We start from the raw sequence: 23,961 nt of genomic DNA on the forward strand, positions 1-23,961 counted from the left end.
ACACCGGAGAAGGAATAAATGTGGGGCTTTCATTTCAATTTCTGCTATCCTGCTGTCACTGAAATTTACAGTCACGGCTTGGAAAAACACTGCAGGGACAACTAATGCCTATGAACATAACTGTGGTCATGCTGTCAATATACATAACAACTTTGATGCAAAATAATAAAATTTTTCAACCACAAATCTGCCATGTTCTCTGGGATTCCTCTTGAAAAAATGACCAATATCCAGCTACATTTAAGTAATTGACAATAAAATCTGTCTAACACGGGCTGAACCCATCCCCCAAAATAATTTAATGAGGTAACACTGAGAAATTGTTTTTTTTCTTCCTTTATTGATTTCAGAGAGGAAAGAAAAGGGAGAGAAACATCAATGATGAAAGAATCATCGATTGGCTGCCTCCTGCACACCCCCCACTGGGAATCGAGCCCACAATCCAGGCATGTGTCCATGACAGGAATCAAACCTGGGATTATTCATCCCACAGGCTGACATTCTATACACTGAGGGAAACCGGCTACATTACACTAAGAAATTCTTAAGGACACCAATGAAAATCAGGACAAGAAAAATCATTCCAGTTATGAAGTACACAAAAATTAATATTCATATTCAAAATCCAGAATCCAGCATGAAAACATAAATGGTGGTCCTCCTACTTCATGAATATAAAGCAAAATACTTCCCAATTCTGATGTCAATTATTGCATTAGTAAAATTCTAAAGCACAGAACAGAAGCTATAGGGGCCAGAAGGGCTGATGTGGGAGAGAAGAGATTTAGATGCCATTGTTATAGCACTGCAGAAAAGAGTATCAGTTGAGTAGAAAAATGAGGAAAAAAACACAAAACAGAAATATGAAATAGAAAATGAAATTAAGTTAATTTTCTGTGTTTACCTAGGAGTGCAGCTCGGAAACAGGTGTCCTCTCTCAAATGCAGAGGTCATGGCAATTCTGCATTCTCGGTATGAAACATCTCCTATCTTGTACTACAACATCACTGGTATAGGGTTTGAGAGAGAAGAAGGGGGAGGGAAATAGATAGAAACAGCAATGATAATAAAGAATCATCAATCAGCTGCACTTGCACGAACCCTACTGGGTATCCAGCCCACAAACAGGGCATGAGCCTTGATTGGGAAATGAGCACTGACTTCCCAGTTCATGGGTCGATGCTCTACCAAGGAGAAACACAGTGTGGGCAACCCCACTGTTTATCAAAGTCACACAAAATACATTTATAGGTGTTCCCTCCAGTACGAGCTCTCTTGTGTTGAGCAAGACAATGGTAATTAAAAGTTGAGCCTCAGTCTTCACAGTTGTAAGGCTTTCCTTCACAAAGAGTTCTATGATGCTAAATAAGACTCCATTGACTAGAAAAGGATAGACATCACTTGTCACATTTGCAAGGTTTTTCTCCAGTATAAACTCTCTGATATACAGGAAAGAATACACACAGACCAAAGGTTTCCTCACATTTTCTTTTCTTTTTTCAAAATATATATTTTATTGTTTTCAGGGGAGAGTGCATGCCACACACTGGAGATCGAGTCTGCAACCAGGGCATGTGCCCTGACCAGGAATTGCCCCCTAACCTTGTGGTTCATAGGTCAAAGCTAAACAACCGAGGAATGCCAGCCAGTGCTTTCTCACATTTTCTACAGTGTAAGGTTTCCACCAGTATAAAATCTCTGATGTTGAGTAAAATTTGAGCTGTGGGTAAAGGCTCCAGCTTATGCTCTACATTTGTAAGGTCAATCTCTGTTAGGAAGTTTCTCAAGTACAATGATACCTGAATGACTTTTCAAGGCCTTTTTACATTTTTCATATTCATAAGGCTTCTGTCCAGAGTGAATACTGTGATGTACAGTACGTTCTCACTAGTAGCCAAGGACTTACAAAACTCCACACATCTCTAAGACTTCTCTGAACTATGAAATCTATGTGGTCAAGTTCAGCAGGACCAGTAAATAAAAGGTTTGTCACACTTTCTACATTTATAAGGCTTCTCTCCAGTATGATCTCTCTGCTGTGCATTTTCCTCTTCAGAATAAATTTTGAAGAACTGCCAATGGATTTACCACATTCTCTACATTCATAAGGCTTCTCTCCGGTGTGAACTCTGATGATAAGGTATGATGTTACACTGAAGGTTTTGCAACATTCTCTACATATATAAGGGTTCTCTCCATTGTGAAGTCTCTGATATGTAAGGTCTGATGCTCCACTCAAGATTTTGCCATTCTCTACAATATTCCTCTCCGGTGTGAATTCTCTGATGAGAAGTAAGGTCTGAGGACTGTGTAAAGGCTTTGCCACATTCATTACACTTATAAAGCTTCTCTTCAGTATGAAGTCTCTGATGAATACTAAGAGTTGAGGGCTGGCTAAAGACTTCACCACAGTCGGTACATTTATAAGGTTTTTCTCCAGTATGAACTCTCTGATGCGTAGTAAGGTGTGAGGACCATCTAAAGGCTTTGCCACATTCTACACATTTATGAGGCTTCTCTCCAGTATGAAGTCTCTGATGCCTCGTAAGGTATGAGTACAGTGTAAAGGCTTTGCCACATTCTCCACATATGTAAGGCTTCTCTTGAGTATGAACTCTTTGATGCCTAGTCAGATATAAGGACAGTGTAAAGGTTTTGCCACATTCTCTACACTTATAAGGCTTTTCTCCAGTATGAACTCTCTGATGATTAGAAAGATCTGAGGATCTTCTAAAGGCTTTGCCACATTCTCCACATTTATAAGGTTTTTCTCCAGTATGAACTCTCTGATGTGGAATAAGATCTGCAGACCATCTAAAGGCTTTGCCACATTCTCTACATTTATAAGGTTTCTCTCCAGTATGAACTCTCTGATGCCTAGTAAGGCCTGAGGAGCTGCCAAAGGCTTTGCCACATTCCCTACATTTATAAGGTTTCTCTCCTGTGTGAACTCTTTGATGACAAGTAAAGTGTGAGGATTGGCTAAAGACTTTGCCACATTCAGTACATTTATAAGGCTTTTCTCCAGCGTCAACTCTCTGATGATAAGTAAGGTATGATGCTACACTGAAGGTTTTGCCACATTCTCTACATATATAAGGGTTCTCTCCACTGTGAAGTCTCTGATAAGTAAGTTCTGATGCTCCACTGAAGATTTTGCCACATTCCCTACATTTATAAGACTCCACACCGGTGTGAATTTTCTGATGAGAAGTAAGGTGTGAGGACTGTGTAAAGGCTCTGCCACATTCATTACATTTATAAAGCTTCTCTCCAGTATGAAGTCTCTGATGAATACTAAGGGTTGAGGGCCGGCTAAAGACTTTGCCACATTCTCTACATTTATAAGGTTTTTCTCCCGTATGAACTCTCTGATGTGCAGTAAGGTCTGAGGCCCATCTAAAGGCTTTGCCACATCCTCTACATTTATAAGGCTGCACTCCAGTATGAACTCTCTGATGCATAGTAAGATGTGAGAACCATCTAAAGGCTTTGCCACATTCTCCACATTTATGGGGCTTCTCTCCAGTATGAAGTCTCTGATGCCTACTAAGGTATAAGGACAGTGTAAAGGCTTTGCCACATTCTCCACATATGTAAGGCTTCTCTTCAGTATGAACTCTCTGATGCTTAGTAAGGTATAAGGACAGTGAAAAGGCTTTGCCACATTCTCTACATTTATAAGGCTGTTCTCCAGTATGAACTCTCTGATGCTTAGTAAGATCTGAGGACCATCTAAAGGCTTTGCCACATTCTCTACATTTATAAGGCTTCTCTCCAGTATGAACTCTCTGATGCTTAGTAAGGTCTGAGGAGCTTCCATAGGCTTTGCCACAATCTCTACAGTCATAAGGTTTCTCTCCAGTGTGAATTCTCTGATGAATACTAAGGGTTGAGCTCCGGGTAAAGGCTTTGTCACATTCTGAACATTTATAAGACTTTTCTCCTGTATGATTTCTATGATGTTGAGTATGACTTGAGAACTGACTAAAGCCTTTTCCATCTTCTCTGAGCTTGCAAAATTTTGCAATAGTATGAATTCTTCCCTTATGCACAATAAGAGAAGAATGACATTTAAAGGCTTTGCCACATGCTTTACATTTGTAAGACTTCCCTCCAGTCTGAATTCTCTGATTTAGAGTACAACCTGAAGACCAATTAGATGTTCTATCGGAATCTTTACATTTATAAGTTTTTTCTCCATTATGGATTTTTTCCATTATATTTAGATTGAATATTTGACTGGAGAGTCTACCACAAGGATTCCATTTGTCAGCCTCCTCCCCGATATGAATATTCTCTTGTTCAGTGTAATTTGAAAACTGCTGAAAAGACTGGACATATTTACTGCCTTTGTATGTCTTCTCCACAATAGGAATAACTTGATGTGTAGTGTGATTGGACATTTGGTCAATGACTTTTCCACTTTTATAATGGTCCTCTGGAAGCTCGCTTCTCCACTGATTATTAAGGTATGACTCTTGCTTAAAGTTTTTCCAATGTTCATACCACTGATAACTTTGGTCTCCATTATATGTACTCTGGAGATAATGGGAGACAGAAAGGCCTTTAATGATAGTTATAAATTTATTAATCATGTACACTTGTTCCATAAGAACCATTTTATGATACTCATTAAAACAAGAGGGTTGTATAGAAAAATGCTTTCGTAATTTATTAAAATTATACACAAAAAATAAATACAAAACATTAATTTTCAGAGGAAGAATAAATCCTTGTTTAAAAGACTGCCAAATTGCCTAGCAAGCATGGCTCATTGGTTGAGCTTTGATGTATGAATAAGATGGTTGTGGTTCCATTCTGGGTCAGGCACAAGCCCTGGATTTGGATTCGGTTCCCAGTGTGAGGAAAGCAGGAGGCAGCCAAGAAATAATCGACTCTCATTGATGTTTGCCTCTCTGTCTTCCTCTACATTCCTATCTAAAATCAATTAAAATATATATTTTAATAAAAATAAAATAAGGGGGGTAAGAGATCAATCAAAGGACTTATATGCATGCATATAAGCATAACTAATGGACAGAAGACACTAGGGGGGCGGGGTAAGGGCATGTGCTGGGGGGGAGGGGGGCGGTAAGGAAGCCCGGGGAAAGGTCAATGGGGAAAAAGAAGGAGACATATATACTACTATTTCTAAAACTTTACACAAGAAAATAAAATTTAGGGAGGGAGGAGGAGGTCTGTCAGTTGCCTGGGAGAAGGGGGCGGAGCTTTGGCGTGGAGGGGCCAATAGTGGGGGTGGCTGCGTGGGTCGCCATGGGGACGGGGCTATTCCTGAGGAGGCTGTGATGAGTTGACAGGTGCGTGTCAGTGGGAGCTGCTCTCAGCACAAGCATGTAGGGCAAAGGCAAGAGTAACAGCAGCGCCATCCCATCCGACAGCCAGGCCCGGGAGAATTCTAACTAATGCATTGAAGATTGACTATTTTATATTGTCTAACTGCTTCAGAAAGAACTGAAGGAGGTGACAGTATGAAATGAGAACCGAACTATAATTTGAAATGAGTAACTCCATTATTAATATTTTTATATAATGGGGTACAAGAAATGTTTCATTAAAAAAAATGCTACCACTTTCAATAAAACTTTAAAATAAAAAAAGAAAAGAAAATTTAAAAATAAATGAATAAATGTTATCATAGTAAAAATAAATAAATAAAATAAAATAAAATCTCTAGCTGGATTGGCTCAGTGGATAGAGCATTTCCCTGAGGACTGAAGGGTCCCAGGTTCCATTCCAATCAAGGGCACATGCTCAGGTTGCAGGTTTAATCCTTGGGGGGGCAAGCAGAAGGCAGCCAATCAATGATTCTCTCTTATCATTGATGTTTCTCTCTCTCTCTCTCTCTCTCTCTCTCCCCCTCTATGAATTTAATAAAAATATATTTAAAAGTAATAATAATAATAAGATTTCCAAACTGAGTACATTTAAATTTTAGAGGCACATTATAAATCTCTACATTTTAGAAATGACTGCATGAAAATATAATCCCACCCTACATTTTAAACAATTCAAAGGACTATTTACACTACAGACTATGTGAATTCCTACTTTTCCCAGATTTCCTTTCCAAAAATGCGTAAGTGTAAAAAGTAGTTTTCAACCTTCATGTGCAGAAACACATTGACCTGCCAATGTAACTAACTTTAATACTGAAGGTTTCCCAAATGCGTACTACACTTAACCTCTACTCTATAGGTAATCTCAATTTTATTATGAAAACAGTTACACATTAGTTTTGTTTATATTAATTCTCTCTCTTCTCATCACACTGTTCTGAAATTCCAAAGTTTTCATTAAGTATACATTATCAAAGTGACAACTTTTATATCTTACCAGTATTTTTTCAGAGAATAAATCTTGTATTCCGGACTTTGGCATAAAGGCCTGGTCATCTTCAGATGACATAACTGAAAGAAAACAAATGTTCAGTTTTGACAACCAGGTGAGTGCACTTTGAAGTTACCACCAATATAGGCCAAGTGACAGTTTTGAGTATTCCAAGAGCCAGTGAAGGATTCAATGAAAGTTCAAGATAAGTACAATGAGGAAAATTCACATCAAGGAGGGACAAAGAGTTGCTTACATTTGCCAATGATACCTGCTCAAACCCCCTGGCACACAATGGCAACATTCTAAAAACACTCCCAACTCCCAGTTTTTTCACTGGAGAGAGATGAGGGAAGTACATGTTCAATGGTCTACCTGTTTTGAAGCATCTTAAACAACAAGTGTCTGCTGTGCATGACAAAGTGTGAACAGAATGGCAATACACAGTAAATGACCTGTAGAGGCTGCTACAAAGAAACAATGAGAAAGTGTTCGAGCACCACAAAGACTGAGGTACTGAAGATGTATATCAACTCTGAAAAGATATCATGTGTCTGAGAAGAAAACAGAGAACATTTCCAACTGGGAAATTAAACAGACAACTGAACCAAGAATAGAGATACAGTGGGGCCTTGACTTACGAGTTTAATTCGTTCCGCGACGGAGCTCGTAACTCAAATTACTCGTATGTCAAATCATTCAAGTGAACGAGTAAGACACGTGATGCTGGGCTGATGTTGTGGCATTCACTATGACATTCTCTGCGCCAACGAGTGGTGGGGTATCTGAAGCTGGCTCGTAACCCGAATTTTAGCTCGCAACTCAAAGCAAAAAATCGGCCGAGAGACGGCTCCTATCTCAAAAAACTCGTTAGTCAGGACACTCGTAAGTAAAGGCCCCACTGTACTGAAAAGAGTGTTGACCAAAAGTAGAATTTGTCCCACAGATGGTTCTTATTTGTTTCTTCTTATAAAAAGCATGTTCAAAAGCCTGCTACTTTACAATTCAGGAATCTCAACAAAAGATATCAAGTCATGAAGAAAAAAGTGTAACATCAGGAAAACAAAACAAATATAATCAAACTGGCACTACATTAATGGAAATATATTAATTACCTCAAAAAGAATGGGAAATAAATATCTTAATGCCGGAAAGAAGGAAAAAAAAGACAACTATTTAATATCACCAAAATATTATATCATCAAAATAAAAATACAATGAGAAAATATTTTACAAACATCACACCGAAAGGAGAAATTGAAATACATAATACCCAAATTAAAAAATACAGTAGATACCCTAACCAGTTTGGCTCAGTGGATAGAGCGTCGGCCTGCTGACTGAAGGGTCCCAGGTTCGATTCCGGTCAAGGGCATGTACCTGGGTTGCGGGCACATTCCTAGCAGGGAGTGTGCAGGAGGCAGCTGATTGATGTTTCTCTCTCATCAATGTTTCTAACTCTCTATCCCTCTCCCTTCCTCTCTGTAAAATATCAATAAAATATATTTAAAAAAATAAAAATAAATACAGTAGAATCATAAATGAAAGACGTGATCAACTCAAAACATCAAAGAATTTGCCTGCTAGTGGTGGCTCAGTGGTAGAGCTTCAACCTATGAATTAGGAAATCACAGTTTGGCTCCACGTCAGGGCACAGGCCTGGGTTAAAGGCTCAATCCCCGAATGTACAGGAGGCAGCTGATCGATGATTCTCTCTCTTCACTGATGTTTCTATTTCTCTCTCCCTCTCCTTTCCTCTTTGAAATCAATACAGATACATTTAAAATTAGTAATGAAATAATCAAAACATTTGTACATAAAGCATTAAAATTTTGATTCAGAGAAGTCTACAAATATGTGGAAATGTGAAGAGAATTTAAGGAACTCCTAAGACACTAATAAATAGACCATAAAGGCAACCCCATAGAGACAGAACAGTGAAAAGGAGTAGGCAGCTCATATAAAGTGACATACAAATGCAAGTAGCTCACTGACTTCTAAGTAGAATAAATATAAACATGAGAACAGAAAAAAACCAATGAAAATATCATGAGTCCCAGAATATTTTCTCAAAACATATAAAAAATAATTCCTCATGGAAAAGACAGCTCCTCTAAGATTATTAAGGGGTTTCTAAGCAGAAAACTATTGGGGGGGGAAAGGGCACGAATAAAACAAGGAACTGATGAATGAACAAAAACCACCCAAAAACAATGTTGACAGAATAGATGATAAACAATAGCGAGGAAAAAACTTTTCCAGCTCCAAAACTTTTTTATTATTAGACTGGCCCTATAAAAAATCCGTAACAAATATATTTCTGGGGGTAATTTAAAAATTCTAGACAACACTAACATATGAACAAATAAAGATGCCTTGTATGTGGAAAAATATACAGAAATGTAAAAATTTGTGGTGTTATATTAAAGAAACACATATCAACTTGATTTCTCTTGTGTAACTTTAGAAAATAAAAGGAATTGTCTGACCTGAGTGGCTCAGTAGTTAAGCGTCTATCTGTGAATCAGGAGGTCACAGTTTGATCCCCGGTCAGGGCACATGCCTGTGTTTTGGGCTCATTCCCCAGTGTGGGGTGTGCAGGAGGTGGCCAATCAATGATTCTCTCTCATCATGGATATTTCTTTCTCTTTTCCCATCTCATTCTTCTCGAAATTAATATAAAAAATGTATTTATAAAAAATAAATAAAATCTTAAATCTCTTCTATAAGACAAACAACATCAAAGATCATGTGAAATCAACTTATGTGGGTACATGGGTAGAAATGGCAATCAGCAGAGATTTGTATGCAATTGACATTATGAGTTTAAGGTACATTGTTATAACCTTAAGATATTTTAAGTAGTTCTCATGCTCTCAACAAAAAATAGAAAATAAACAAAATCTCTGCTTATAGGTGACAGAATTCTGTATTGCAAATCACAGATTCCACATTTCTAAAAATATATACACACTAGTGGCCCGGTGCATGAAATCCATGCACTTGGGGGCGGGGGGGGAGTTCCCTCAGTCCAGCCTGCACCCTCTCCAATTGTGGACCCCTTGGGGGATGTCTGATCCCTAAACGGCAGTCGGACATCCCTCTCGTAATCTGGGATCACTGGCTCCTAACCGCTCACCTGCCTGCCTGCATGATCACCCCTAACTACCTCTGACTGCCTGCCTAATCGCCCCCAACTGCCCTCCCCTGCTGGCCTGATCAGCCCTAGCTGCCTCTGTGTTGACCTCCACCACCAGGGCTTTGTCCAGAAGGATGTCAGATGTCCGGAAGATGGACAGTCAACCCGGTCTAATTAGCATATTACTCTTTTATTAGAATAGATATCTATAGCCCTGGCTAGTTTGGCTCAGTGGATAGAGTGTCAGCCTGAAGACTGAAGGGTCCTGGGTTCGATTGTGGTCAAGGGCACATGTCTGGGTTGTGGGCTCGATCCCCAGTGGGAAGCGTGCAGGAGGTGACCAACCAATGATTCACTCTCATCATTGATGTTTCTCTCTCCCTCTCCCTCCCCCTCTGAAATAAATAAAAATATATTTTAAAAGAATAGATATCTATAAATATCTATTCTAATAAAAGGGTAATGTGCTAATTAGACCAGACATCTTCCGGATGTCCTTCTGGACAAAGTCACAGTGGCGGGGACTGAGGCACAGGAGGTAAGGGGTGAAAAGGCTGGCAGGGGAGAGCAGTTAGCAGGCTGGCAGGGGAGAGCAGTTAGGGGCAATCAGGCCGGCAGGGGAGGGCAGTTAGAGGCGATCAGGTTGGCAGGGCACAGTTAGGTACATCAGGCTGGCAGGCAGAGTGGTTAGGGGCAATCAGGCAGGCAGGCAGGTGAGCAGTAAAGAGCCAGCGGTCGCAGATTGTGAGAGGGATCCCGGATTGAAGAGGGTGCAAGGTGCAGACCGGGCTCAGGGACCACCCCCCCATGCATGAATTTCGTGCGCTGGGCCCCTAGTATATAATTACTTTCTCAAAACATGGTATATAAAACCAATCAATGAAGTTAGCTGTGTCCCTGTAGAGGAACAGAAATTAATACAGAATAACAAATTAAATATGTATTTACATGATTACCAGCATAATGGAAAATAAAATATTAACAGTTTACTTCTTAAGAAGGTGCATGCCTTATAAGCTGTAAAGTATAAAATACTACTGGCTGCTCTCTGCAGTATCAGTGGTTAGAGCATGGGGCCACCCAGCAAATGGCTGCAGATTTGATCTCAACCCCGTTTGGGATGTGTGAGGAAGCCAAACAAATGATGTCTCTCTCTCACATCGATATTTTATTCTCTCTCTCTGTTTCTACCCCTCCCTCCCTCTCACGCTACCGAAAACTCAATGGAAAAAAAGCCCATAGGGTGAGGATTAACAAAAAGAACATATACACAGACATTGATGGCTATAATGAAATAACAAGAGTAAGTTGGAAAACACATTCCATGATCCTACTTTGCAATGCTAACAATATCAGCTGTCATTAGTACCCAAAGTGACCTAAACATTCAAAGCAATCCCTATCAAAGTCCCAGTGACACTTTTGGTGGAAATAGAAAAGCTCTTTCTAAAATTAATGTGAATGTCACAGGACTTCATGTAACCAAGTCAATCGTGAAAATAATGTATGAAATTAAAGGCTTCAGGCTTCTTGATTTTAAAACATACTTCAAAGCTTCTGTTATCAAAAACTATAATACTGGACTAGCCAGTTTGGCTCAGTGGATAGAGCGCCTACCTGTGAGCTGAAAGGTCCCAGGTTTGATTCCTGTCAAGGGCACATGCCCGGGTTGTGGGCTTAATTACCAGTAGGGGACATGTAGAAGGCAGCCTATCAATAATTCTCTCTCTTGGTTGATGTTTCTATCTCTCCCTTCCTCTCTGATATCAATAAAAAAAAAAAAATTATAAGCCAAAAATAAAAAACCTGTAACACAGACATTATGTGAAATAATAAAGCAAGGTAGAATAAAAGACCTACATAGAAATTCTCCTGAATAGGGACTAAAGATCTTCAACACGAGTGCCTATACCACCAGATAAGAAAAGGATATTTTCGCCTTTCCCGAGTAGCTCAGTTGTTTAGAGTGTGGTCCTGATACCAAATCATTGCAGCTTTGATTTGTGCTCAGGGGACATTAAAAAGTAACCAATGAATGCATAAACAAGTGGGGAAATAAATGTATGTCTCTCTCTCTCCCACCCCGCCCTCCCCATTGCTATCTTTCTCTAAAATCAATAAAATTAAGTATAAAGTAGTGCTGGCTGTAATTAAATAAGAACTCAATAAATGAGCTACACAAGCAATGACCTTACATTGGAATGCTAACAGTATAAGCTGTCACCAGTACCCAAGGTTCACATAAACATTCAAAGCCGTCACTATCCACGTCCCAATGACACTTTTCACAAAATTAGCAAACCTCATCCTAAAATTAATGACACAGGACACCAGGGAACCAAAACATGGGAGAGACAGTATAAGCTTAAAGGCAATGTACTTTCTGATTTAAAAAAATATTTCCAAACTGGTGTGATCCAAAAGTATCATCTACACATTAAGACACAGGTAAATAAAGGAGCACGGTAGGCCCTGGCCAGTGCGGCTCAGGGTTAGAGCATCATCCTGTGCACTTAAGGGTTGCGGGTTCAATTCCCCTTAAAGGGCACATGCCTAAGTTGCAAATTCCCACCCCACCTGGGTTGAGGCGTGAGCAGCAGGGGGCAGTCAAAGTGTCTCTCTCACATCGATGTTACCCTCTCTCTCTACCCTCCTTCCTCCCACCCTTCCACTCTCTCTGAAAAGCAATGGAAAAAATGTGCTCATGTGAGGATTAACAACTATGAAAAAGAAGCACTGTAGAATAAAAGCCTACTTACAACTTCTCACGCATGAGGTAAAATAATCTTCTACAAGGGTGCCTATACCACAAAAGAAATAAAGCATATTTTCACATATACAAATAGTGTTGAGATACTTAGATGTGTACAGGTAAAACAATGAGTGAAGCCCTGACTGGTTTGGCTCAATGGATAGAGCATCGGCCTGCAGACTGAAGGGTCCCAGGTTTGATTCCAGTCAGGGGCATGTACCTTGGTTGCGGGCACATCCCCAGTAGGGGGTATGCAGGAGGCAGCTGATCGATGTTTCTAACTCTCTATCCCTCTATCTTCCTCTCTGGAAAAAATCAATAAAATATATTTTACAAAAAAGAATGAGTGAAGTTCGACTGTTATTAAACACCATATACAAATATTAACCCAAAATAGATAAAAGATTGAAAAATAAAGCTAATAATAACTCAATATATTAAAAGAAGAGGTATACTAAAGTTTTAGTTTTTATTTTTAAATATATTTTATTGATTTCAGAGAAGAAGGGAGAAGGAGAGAGAGAAAGAGAGAAACATTAAGAGATTCATTGATTGGCTGCTTCCAGCATGGCCCCTACTGGAGATGGAGCTTGTAACCTGCTCATATGCCCTTCATCAAAATTGAACCCAGGACCCTTCAGTTCACATGGTGACACTCTATCCACTAAGCCAATCCAGCTAGGTCATAAAGAAAACTTAGTATAATATTTGATTTTTTATTATAGCACTAAAAGGAAAGGTAAACAAAACATAATACTGAAAAGGCATTAAACCCCATACAAAAATAACTTCACATTAAAGCAAATTGTCAGTGCATTCAAAATACAAGCAGTAAAATGGGGAAAAAGGCCTCCAAAGCATATTATCAGATAAGCAGTTAATATCTATAACATATACAGACCTTTTACAAGTCAACAGGAAAAAAGAATTTTAAAATGTCTAAAGCTATATGGTTAACTAGTCTTTAAGATAGAAGGCAAGAACACACAATAGGTAAAGACAGATCCTTCACCAAGTAGTGCAACAAAAACAGAACAGATACATGCGAAAATAATGAAACTAGATCCCGTTCATAGGCCATGAATCAAAATGAACTCAGCATGAATTAACAACTAAAATAGAAGACCTGAAGCATTTAAAACATTGGAAGAAAGCATAGTCAATGAACTTTACCATCACTCTGAAAAATACTGGTTTGGGTATATCTTTTCAGGCATAACAAAAAAGCTAAAAAATAAAGAAATGAGACTACAAAAGAATAATTTTGGCATTCCAAAGAAACCACCAAAAAACAGCAACAAAAGTCCAGCAATGTTACATCCTCAAAAGCTAAAGATCCAAAATTTATAAGGAACTCACACAACTTAACACCAAGAAGACAATATGATTGAAAAATGGGCAGAGGACCTTAATAGACATTTCCCAAACAGGACATAAATATGCCCAATAGACTTATTAAATGATGTTCAACTCATTCATCATCAGAGAAATGTAAATGGACACCACCATGAAATACCACCAAACACCTAACAGGATGCCAATCATCCATAAATTAAAAATAAAAATTATTACCAAAGAAGTGGAGAAATGGGAACATTGATGCACTGTTAGCAAGATTATAAACACACTAGTGCAGCCCCTAACAAAACATGATGGAGTATTTTCCAATATTTACAAAAGATACCCAGTAAACATAGTGATTCCATATCTGGCAATTTATACAGAGAACACATATAGTCGGGGCACATACAAAAAATCAATTAATGTCCAGCTGAAGTTTCTATCTCTCTCTAAATCTTCCTTCCTCCCTGAATTCAACAAAATCTTAAAAAATCAAAAAATGAAAGAAAACGGAGTGTGCATTTTGTTAGAGGCTTTCCCATTTCCAATCCAGGTTGTCCTCTGGACAGAAGACATGGTAGAATATTGGAATATTCTAGAAAATGATTTTCTAAAATATTATTTTCTGATAGTACATTAATTAGTGTAGACAACATGTAATGTGTGCAAACACTGAGTTCCTAATTCACATACATCACAAAGCCTTTCTTTTCTATTCCAAGGACCTCAATTTGTTCCTTTTAAAACATATATATAGCCCTAGCTGGTTTGGCTCACTGGATAGAGTGTCAGCCAGGGGACTGAAGGGTCCCAGGTTCGATTCCGGTCAAGGGCATGTACCTTGGTTGCAGGCTCATCCCCAGTAGGGGGTGTGCAGGAGGCAGCTGATCAATGCTTCTCTCTCATCTCCTGCATGCCCCCTAATGGGGAGTAAGCCAGTAACCCTGGCATTGGCCCTTGACAGGAATCAAACCTGGGACCTTTCAGTCTGCAGACCAGTGCTCTCTCCACTCAGCCAAACCAGCTAGGGCCCAATTTGTTCCTTGAGAACAAGAATCTAACACAGAAAGCAGAAGTCCCTTAGAGATGTTAAAATAATAAAGGAAACAAAACGCTTCAGGTGGAGTAGGAACTCAGGAAGGAAGTCATCCTCACCCAGGGAGGCCAGGTTGCTGTAGTTCTCCGACATCACATCCAGGTACAATTTCTGCTGTAATGGGTCCAGGCATTCCCACTCCTCCTGAGAGAAATCGATGGCCACATCCCTGAAGGTCAACGGTTCCTGAAAGAAAAGACACATTACCAAGAGGTCACCAGTGAAGTTCATAATGTCACCCAACATGAAAACGGTGCCAGGAGAAGAGGTTTGGACCTAGGGGAGTATCCTGAATCATCAATATCACTTTGCTCTACTAACATTCTCTGATGCGATTTCGAACACTGACAAATGAGGATGACACATGTCCACAAATCCACGGTACAGATTTTACTTTACAGGAAAATAAACTTTAAAATTAAGGCATAGCCCTAGGCAGTTTGGCTCAGTGGATACAGTGTCCGACTATACACTGAGGAGTCGAGGTTTCAATTCCAGCCAAGGGCATATGCCTGGGTTGCAGGCTCCTTCCCCAGTATGGGATGTGCTGAAGGGAGCTGACCAATGATTCCCTCTCATCACTGATGTTTCTCTTTCTCTCTCTCTCCCTTATTCTAAAAAAAATCAATAAAAATATATTTTAAAAAGGTAAAAAAATAAGGTATGGACACAGGCCTATGGATTTCTGAGTATTGTGTTTGCATCGTTCAGGATCAGTAGTGTATATTTTTTAGCTGGAAATGTCACGCTGGCTTGGAAGTATATGGACTTCTCAAGTGTGAAGCAGACCACAACTAAATGAACTTTTGAAAAGACACAGATTCTGATCCAGGTTCTGAGATGGGGCCTGTGTTTCCACCTGTCACAAGCTCACTTTTTACTTGTAATGCCAATGTTTCCGCATCATGTGCCATACTTGTGAATACACAGAAAAAGAAAACACAAGAAAAAATTCACATAGAACTTTGAACTAAAAGGGTTTGTTAAAGAAATTCAGTTCTCATGGAATAGGACAGATAAGAACTACAATACTAGTTGGAAATTTACTCTGAGTAATCTTAGAACAAGAATATTCTGCCTGGTCCAGCAGGTGTTGCTCAGTGGTTGAGCGCTGCCCCATGCACCAAGAGGTCACTGGTTTGATTCCCGGTCTGGGCACACGACCAGTTTGTGGGCTCAATTCCCAGTGTGGGGTGTACAGGAAGCAGCCAATCAATGATTCTCTCTCATCATTGATATTTCTATCTCTATCTCTCCATCTCTGAAATAAAAACATACTTGAGAAAAAAAGAAAAAATAGCTGAAATAATGTTACCAATTTAGGCACAGAGACACATATTTTACAACTATGAAATCAAGATGGTTTAGTGATTCTGTAATCTCATGAATATATTTGTGTATGATCCCCTTTGTGTTTTATAAACACAATAAGGAGAGAAACATAAGGATACAAAACTAGGTAGACCCATTGTTTCCTTTTTGTGGTTGTAAATCCTCATGTGGATTTATAAAGAGTTATTGAGTTTTCAAGAGTGGAAGGCAGGCCCTAACCGGTTTGGCTCAGTGGATAGGGCGTCGGCCTGCGGACTCAAGGGCCGATTCTGGTTCAGGGCATGTGCCTTGGTTGCGGGCACATCCCCTGTAGGGGGTGTTCAGGAGGCAGCTGATCGACGATTCTCGCTCATCGATGTTTCTAACTCTCTATCCCTCTCCCTTCCTCTCTGTAAAAAAATCAATAAAAATATATTAAAAAAAAAAAAAGAGTGGAAGGCAGGGAGGTTAGAGGGAAGACAAGGACACAGAGAGAGAGAGAGACATCAATGTGAAAGTGACAGAGACACATGGATTGGCTGCCTACCACAGGTTCCCAGCAACTACTTGCCCTGAACCAGCAATCGAACCCTCCACACCAGCCCTGGGGAACTAATGTTTCTTATCAGTACAATTCTTTCAAAATTTTTATGTATCATTAGCGGAGAGCTATTTCGTAGAAATTAACTAGTAATGAAATTAAACATGTTAATAATGTTATTCTTGAAAACTTCCTAGAAAATAAAAAAAGTGATCATATAGGGTATATCCATGATGGGAGTATAGAATATAATGAAAATGTAAAGAATCAAGGCCTGATTGTTTACAGCTCCTATGAAAAAGCCAATGATCTGTAGAAAATAAAAGTAAGTCCTTCATTTTCCAAAGCAAACGCAAACTAAGAAGAGAAACATTTCCAGAAGTAAAGTGATGGTCTTTGCACAACTTTCATTCAATCCCTACTACACCCTTGTTCCTGAGAAAGGGAGACAATTAACTCTACAGTGAGAGGAGCACCTCTGCCATGTGAACATCATGTGGACTGAACAATGGACATCAGGTGACTGAGGCACACGAAAGGTCACGACACCACTACTGTGACATTACTGCCAAAAATACATCAATAATGAATTATTTGGAAATGATCACAAATAAACATTAAATTTTGCAAGTGTCAATCCATGTGTACCTCTCATGTTCTGTAAGCTAATGGAATATTTACCTATTAAGTCTTTCGTACTAATCTAGTGAGCAACTCTCTTCTATTTACTATTTACTCATCTTTCAGAACTTTCTGAGCTATTTTGAGCAGTAAAATGTGCATTTTCTTTTTTTTTAATATATATTTTATTGACTTTTTACAGAGAGGAAGGGAGAGAGATAGTTAGAAACATTGATGAGAGAGAAACATCGTTCAGCCGCCTCCTGCACACCCCCCACTGGGGATGTGCCCGCAACCAATGTACATGCCCTTTACTGGAATTAAATCTGGGACCCCTCAGTCTGCAGGCCAACGCTCTATCCACTGAGCCAAACTGGTTACGGCAAATGTGCATTTTCTTTCTTTCTTTTTTTTTTTTTAGTCTTGAGTAGCCTCAGGTAATGGTCCACAGGTGGGACAAGAGGTTTTCCAAAAGGGTGGGGCAATTGCTTCTACCTGGAGACTAATTGTTATTCTCATAAATGGGCCTCAGAATCTCAACAGGGTGGAGTAAGGAGTAAGGGTGAGTCAACTGTCCGCCCCCCAAGCCCCCAGGCAAAAACTGCCTGAATAGCAAAGGTCTGCCTGAGAAAGATGACCTCCTCAGCATGAAGGTACAACTTAGTACAGGCAAGCAGGGTGTCTGCCTTCTGAGTTCTAACCCCAGAGCCCCCAACCCTGACTTCTGCTCACACAGCTCTAGTCCACTCTGCCCTCCTTCTGCTGGAACCCAAGGTGAATGGCTGCACACGAAATGTTGTGCATTGGCCCTTTAAGAGGATGCCTGCATTTCAAGTTGTCTCTTCCTGGCAGACAGTAACCCTGCTGCTTTTATTAAAATACTTTAAAAATATGTTTTTGTTGATTTCAGAGAAGAAGGGCGAGGAGGAGAGAGATAGAAACATCAATGATGAGAGAGAATCATTGGCTGCCTTCTGCATGTCTCCCACTGAGGATGGAGCCCACAGCCTGGGCATATGCCTTGACTGGGAATCGAACTGTGACCTCTTGGTTCATAGGTTGATGTTCAAATGTGCATTTTCTTACCCCTGATCAAGAGCTGATGCTGTAGCCACTTGAATCTAAAACTTACATTTCCCTTCTTCAAGACACAAGAACCTCTGACCCCATCCCAATGGGATGTTAGGCATGGCTGCCTTCTCAGGTTGATTTGTCACAAAAGGGACGTTCTGAGTACTTGAAAGTCATTAATTAAAGGTAGGAATGCTTCCTGACCTTGGAGAGGCTGCATAAAATGAATGCAGAGAGCCCTGGCCAGTTTGGCTCAGTGGACAGAGGATTGGCCTACAGACTGAAGGGTCCCAGGTTCGATTCTGGTCAAGGACATATACTTGGGTTGCAGGCTCAATGCCCAGTGAGGGACTTGGAAGAGACAGCCAATCAATGATTCTCTCTCATCATTGATGTTTCTATTTCTCTGTACTTTTCCTTTCTTCTCTGAAATCAATAAAAAAAAAAATATTTTAAAAAATGAATACAGAGAAGGCTCTGAAATAAAGGAGAGAAGTATAGCATGGCCAGGGTGGCTCGGAGGTAAAGCATAGATCTATGAACCGGGAGGGCAGGTTTCCATTCCTGGTCAGGGCACACTGCAGGTTTTAGACTCAATCCCCAGTGGGCATTGTGCAGGAGTCAGGTGATCAATGATTCTCTCTGCTCATTGATGTTTCTACCTCTCTCTCCTTCTCCCTCCCATTCTTAAATCAATAAAAGCATATATTAAAAAAGAGACAGGGCCTTAGCTGGTTTGGCTCAATGGATAGAGCGTCAGCCTGCGGACTGAGGGGTCCCGGGTTTGATTCCAGTCAGGGGCACATACCTGTGTTTCGGACTTGATCCCCAGTTCGGGATGTGCAGGAGACAGCCAATCAATGATTCTCTCTCATCATTGATGTTTCTATCTCTCTCTCCCTCTCCCTTCCTCTCCAAAATCAATAAAATATATTTAAAAACAAAAAAAAGAGAGACAGGGAAATATAGAAACTACTGACATTGACTATCATAAGGCAAAAGGAAAGAAATAAGGAAAGAAAAACAACCTGGAAAGGCAAGAACATCAGAAGTAGAGAAATATGGAGGAGAGGAAGGAGCCCCAGAGACAAGAAGGGGAGTTGAGAGGGAGAGGGGTCCTGGTGAACAGAAGTGAGGGCAACAAAGGGGGAGGCACTTCAGACGGAGAGAGTGGTTCAAGGAGAAGAATTGAGGGATTGAGTGCAGGGACAGAAAGAGGGTTTTGGGATGACGGAGCAGAGGGAGAAGCAGCACTGTGTCAGCCAGCTGTGGGTAACAGGACAGATTATAACAGGGGAAGGAGAGAGGACACAGGTGTGGGGAGGGAACGAGAACTATATCAACAGATATTGGAGAAAAAGCAAACATAGCCTATGACATAGGACATATCTTTTACCTGAGAAGCAGCCATTTGGTCCTGGTCCTGGTCCTGATCGGGGTCGGGATGTTTCCTCAGGTGACACTATGTTGAGGAGTCACAGAATGTGCTTTCAAAGGCGTCCCCACAGCCTGTTAATCAGCTCCCCTCACACTCACAGTCAGAAGGATCTGGAAAAGGGGGAAAGGTCACCCCCTCCTGTCCTTTGTCACAGGAGAGAGTCAGGAACAGTGAGCTCCTACATGGAGACCAAACCGTGAGATGTTTCATTCTATCTTCATGTGTTTGTCTTTCAAAAGATTTCCACAAACTCCTATAACAATGAGAGCATGTTCTGCTCTGCTGAACCCCAAACACAACAAAACACCTTTTCATTCCTTTGAAAAAGCCTGCCCTGGGACCTATGATATAGCATCTTTAACTGGTTCCCTCCTGGGGCCTGCGAGACTCCCCCAGAGCTGTTTTCAGCAGCTCTGGGTGCCAGACATCACACCCAGCACCCCTGAGACCTCTGGGTAGTGGGACGGGTTGAAGCAGGAACTTGTACACGTGCAGGTTTCCCAGGCAGATTTCCTTCCTCTTGTCCCAGGGAATTACAGAGAATAGATCTTCATGCTAAAGGCTTTGGGGAAAGTTAGTTATTGAAATATGTTCATCAAATGACTTCACCATGAATAGAGGGGCTCTGTGGGAATCAAGTTCCAGTTCAATCCAGTCCATCCTTCAACAGTTTCAGAGAATGGTCAAGAAGGACTTAGGGGAATAGTTCCTTTGTGGCTCATAGACACTAAGTCCACAAATCACAAAAAGGAAAGGAAAGAGGAGCTAAACATTAGACCAATTCACAGAATGAGACTCTGACTGTTAAGATCATTGACATCCTTACTAAGTGCACACTGAGATCACCTCAAATTACTAAGTACCAATGGAAGTTTCCACATATGATAAACAGTAGAAAGGATGCAGGGCTCAGAATCTGAACTACACACAATATACTTCAAACCAAAAACAATTAGATTGTTTCTTTTTAATGTAATGACTTCTAGGTTTAAAGCTTTAAAAAGGGAGAGACTGCCTTATATTAACAAAAGAATGGTAAGAGCTGCTTGTGAGATGTCAACAATGGTAATTTCAGAAGTTAACGACTATTTACATGTATTAAATATCAGAGATACAAACTGCAAATCCATGGGAGAGAAAAAAAGATCCAGTGCTTCTAATATTCCTTCATAAAACATCAGACTCAGTCATCTCTTTTCCCAGGTCACCTCCTTCTTGCATTCCCAGGAAATAACAAGGGGCCCATAGGAACAAACCAGTCTCTCCCTCTGTGTGATTAAGGTTGCAAAGGGAAGCAAATAATTATAAAATTTTCATAAGCTTTATAAATTGGAGATCTGTAATTCTTATTCAAATCCGTTTAAACAATTCACTTGTTAAATTAAACATATAAGCCACAAGCCGATATATCACAACCTAACCATCCACATCCCATCAGCTCACCTCTGACCCAGATCAGGGTTCCCCTCCTTGCCACTACTATGTATTCCTATCTATGGATCAGTTTCTGTCTCCCTGTTCCCTTTCTCTTCAATGTTGTCTTTTCCTATGTTTTTTGTTTTTGTTTTAATATATATTTTATAGATTTCAGAGAGGAAGGTAGAGGGAGAGATAGAAACATCAATAATGAGAGAGACTCCTTGATTGGCTGCTTCCTGCAAGCCCCCCAGTGGGGACTAAGCCTAAAAACAAGACCAGGAATGGAACTGTCACCTCCTGGTTCATAGGGCCACCTGCAACCACTGAACCATGCTGATTGGACTTTTCCTATGTTCTGCCTCCCTCTCCCCTGCTCTTTCCTCCCTTTTCTCTCTTTCTGTCCCTACTCCTGCACCATGGAACTTCTGAAACCTATTTCACCTTCAGTTGTTCTTTCTCCCTGGTCTTTCTGATTGCTCCCATCTATGTACACACCTGGGTCTTTCTCTTCTCACTTCTGTGTCCCCTCTGCTGCCTGTCACAGTCTGTTCTGTTACCTACAGCTGGATGAATCAGTGCTGCTTCTCCCTCTCCTCTGTCATCCCTACAATAAAAAAAAAACATAAAGAAACCTCATGAATATTCACAGCAGTTTCTGTAACCGAGAAGAATAATAAAGACAGGTTAAGCAAGTAATAAAAAAATACCTCAAATAATGTGAACATTGTATGTAGAGTCAGACACACCTATGAGAAGTATCCTATCTACTATCTAATAATAGACAAACATGGTAATTGACCGTGCCTTCGCTACGCCTCCCATGGGCTAATCAGCGTGATATGCAAATTAACTGCCAATAAAGAGGGCAGCTAATTTGGTTACTGCAGGCAGGGCGGGACAGCGCCATCCCGCCTGCCCTGCCGCCATCCGGGCCTGCTATCTGCGACCCGGGGTGGCAGGCATCCCGTGTGCAACCCGACCCAGGGCGGCTGGGTGGTGCAGCAGCGATCAGCCAGCCTGCCCGGGCGTCCCGTGTGCGACCCGACCCAGGGTGGGACAGCGTGGCTCCTCTGTCACCCCAGCTTCCTCATCACAGCTCCCTTGGGGGCCTATGCCTTTAGTCGGACATCCCCCGAGGACTCCCTGGCTGCCAGAAGGATGTCTGAATGCAAGCTTAGGACTGATGCCCTGGGGAGTGGGCCTAAGTCGACAGGTGGACATCCCCAAAGGGTCCTGGAATGCAAATGGGCGCAGGCAGGGCTGAGGGGCACCCCCCCCACCGAGTGCACAAATTTTTGTGCACCAGGCCTCTAGTCTACAATAATAAAAGCGTAATATGCAAATCGACCCAAGGAACAAACAGCAGAAAGAACATCTGGATGACCATGCTATGAAACGCACGGGCGCCAGGGAAGCCAAGGCAGGTGAGATGTGATTGGTTGGGGCCCAGGCCACCTATTGGCTGGCTGGGGACGGTGGACGGGGCCTCCCTCTGCATGGACGGTGGCATCATGGAGCCCTGGTCAGGTGGCTACCTCTTTAGGGCAATAGATCTTGGGGCTCCTGGACTGTAAGAGGGCATAGGCCAGGCTGAGAAACACCTCTCACCCCCCCTCAGGGCAAGAATTTCATGCACCGGGACTCTAGAGTATACTATTAAAAGAGATAGAACACATGTCATGTCAATGAAATCAAGATTTTGTGATTGCATAAATTGCATGAATCTATTTATGAATGATACCCTTTGAGTATCATCTACACTAATAAAAGACAAAGATGCTAACTGACCTTCGCTATGCCCAAGCCATGCCCACCAGCCAATCAGAGCGCCTACATGCAAATTAACCCAACCAAGATGGCGGCTGGCAGCCATGGAGCTGGAGCAAGCAGGAGGCTTGGTTGCCCCGGCGATGGAGGAAGCCAAGCTTCCTGCCTGCCCTGGCTGGCTGCGGCCTCTGCAAAAGGCAACAAAGTTTCAATTATAGAAGCTAAAGAAATCCCAGATACCTGCTTCCAGCCAGCCTCCACTGGGAGCTTGGGTGGCTGGGGGCTGTGGCCACCCTGCAAACAGCCATCAGCCCCTCATACAGGCTGGCCAGGCACCCCAGAGGGGACCCCCACCCTGAAGGGGCTGTGACCAACCTGCAAGCAGCCATCAGCCACTCACCCAGGTTGGCCAGGCACCCCAGGGGAACCCCCTCCCTGAAGGGGGTGTGGCCAGCCTGAAAATGGCCCTCAGGCCCTCACCCAGGCTGGCCAGGCACCCCAGTGGGGACCCCCACCCTGAAGAGGGTGTGGCCAGTCTGAAAACGGCCCTCTGCCCCTCACCTAGGCTGGCCAGGCACCGCAACAGGACCCCCACCCTGATCCAGGACACCCTTCAGGGCAAACTAGCCTGCCCCCAACCGTGCACCAGGCCTCTATCCTATATAATAAAAGGGCAATATGCAAATTGACCCTAACATCAGAGCGACTGCGAATCACTGGTAACTGACACACACTGACCACCAGGGGGCAGACGCTCAATGCAGGAGCTGCCCCTTGGTGGTCAGTGTGCTCCCACAAGGGGAGCTCTGCTCAGCCACAAGCCAGGCTGCCAGCTGCCAGTACAGCAGTGGTGGTGGGAGCCTCTCCCACCTCTTCAGGACCGCTGAGAATGTCTGACTGCAGCTAGGCCTGTTCCCTGCTGGCAAGTGGACATCCCCCGAGGGCTCCCGGGCTGACAGAGGGATGTCTGACTGCCAGCATAGGCCGAATCCCTTGGGGAGCGGGCCTAAGCCAGCAGGTGGTCATTCCCCAAGGGGTCCCAGACTGCGAGAGGGCACAGGCCGGGATGAGGGACCCTCCTGAGTGCACAAATTTGTGCACCAGGCCTCTAGCA

At 41.9% G+C, this 23,961-nt stretch overlaps 1 protein-coding gene across 5 annotated transcripts in view; it reads right to left on the reverse strand.

The window, feature by feature from the left end:
• Positions 1-346: 346 nt before the first annotated feature.
• LOC139000144 (zinc finger protein 420-like) overlaps positions 347-23,961 on the reverse strand; it is a 28,191-nt gene continuing 4,576 nt past the window's right edge. For 2 of the 5 annotated variants that reach the window (XM_070402437.1, XM_070402436.1), the window contains 6 exons: positions 21,576-21,684; positions 19,620-19,771; positions 14,739-14,865; positions 12,250-12,291; positions 6,358-6,431; positions 347-4,541 (listed from right to left, as the gene is read on the reverse strand). In XM_070402437.1, the coding sequence (XP_070258538.1) occupies positions 2,175-4,541; positions 6,358-6,431; positions 12,250-12,291; positions 14,739-14,865; positions 19,620-19,634 (2,625 nt within the window). In that variant the 5' untranslated portion in view covers positions 19,635-19,771; positions 21,576-21,684 and the 3' untranslated portion in view covers positions 347-2,174. Of the gene's footprint in view, positions 4,542-6,357; positions 6,432-12,249; positions 12,292-14,738; positions 14,866-19,619; positions 19,805-21,575; positions 21,685-23,961 lie in introns of all 5 variants that reach the window. The other 3 variants (XM_070402438.1, XM_070402439.1, XM_070402440.1) reach the window with 3 other exon arrangements.

Source organism: Myotis yumanensis, unplaced genomic scaffold (genome assembly GCF_028538775.1).
Source record: "Myotis yumanensis isolate MYYU_CA2020_CCGP unplaced genomic scaffold, mMyoYum1.0.hap1 SCAF_23, whole genome shotgun sequence".
Classification (NCBI taxonomy): Eukaryota; Metazoa; Chordata; class Mammalia; order Chiroptera; family Vespertilionidae; genus Myotis; species Myotis yumanensis.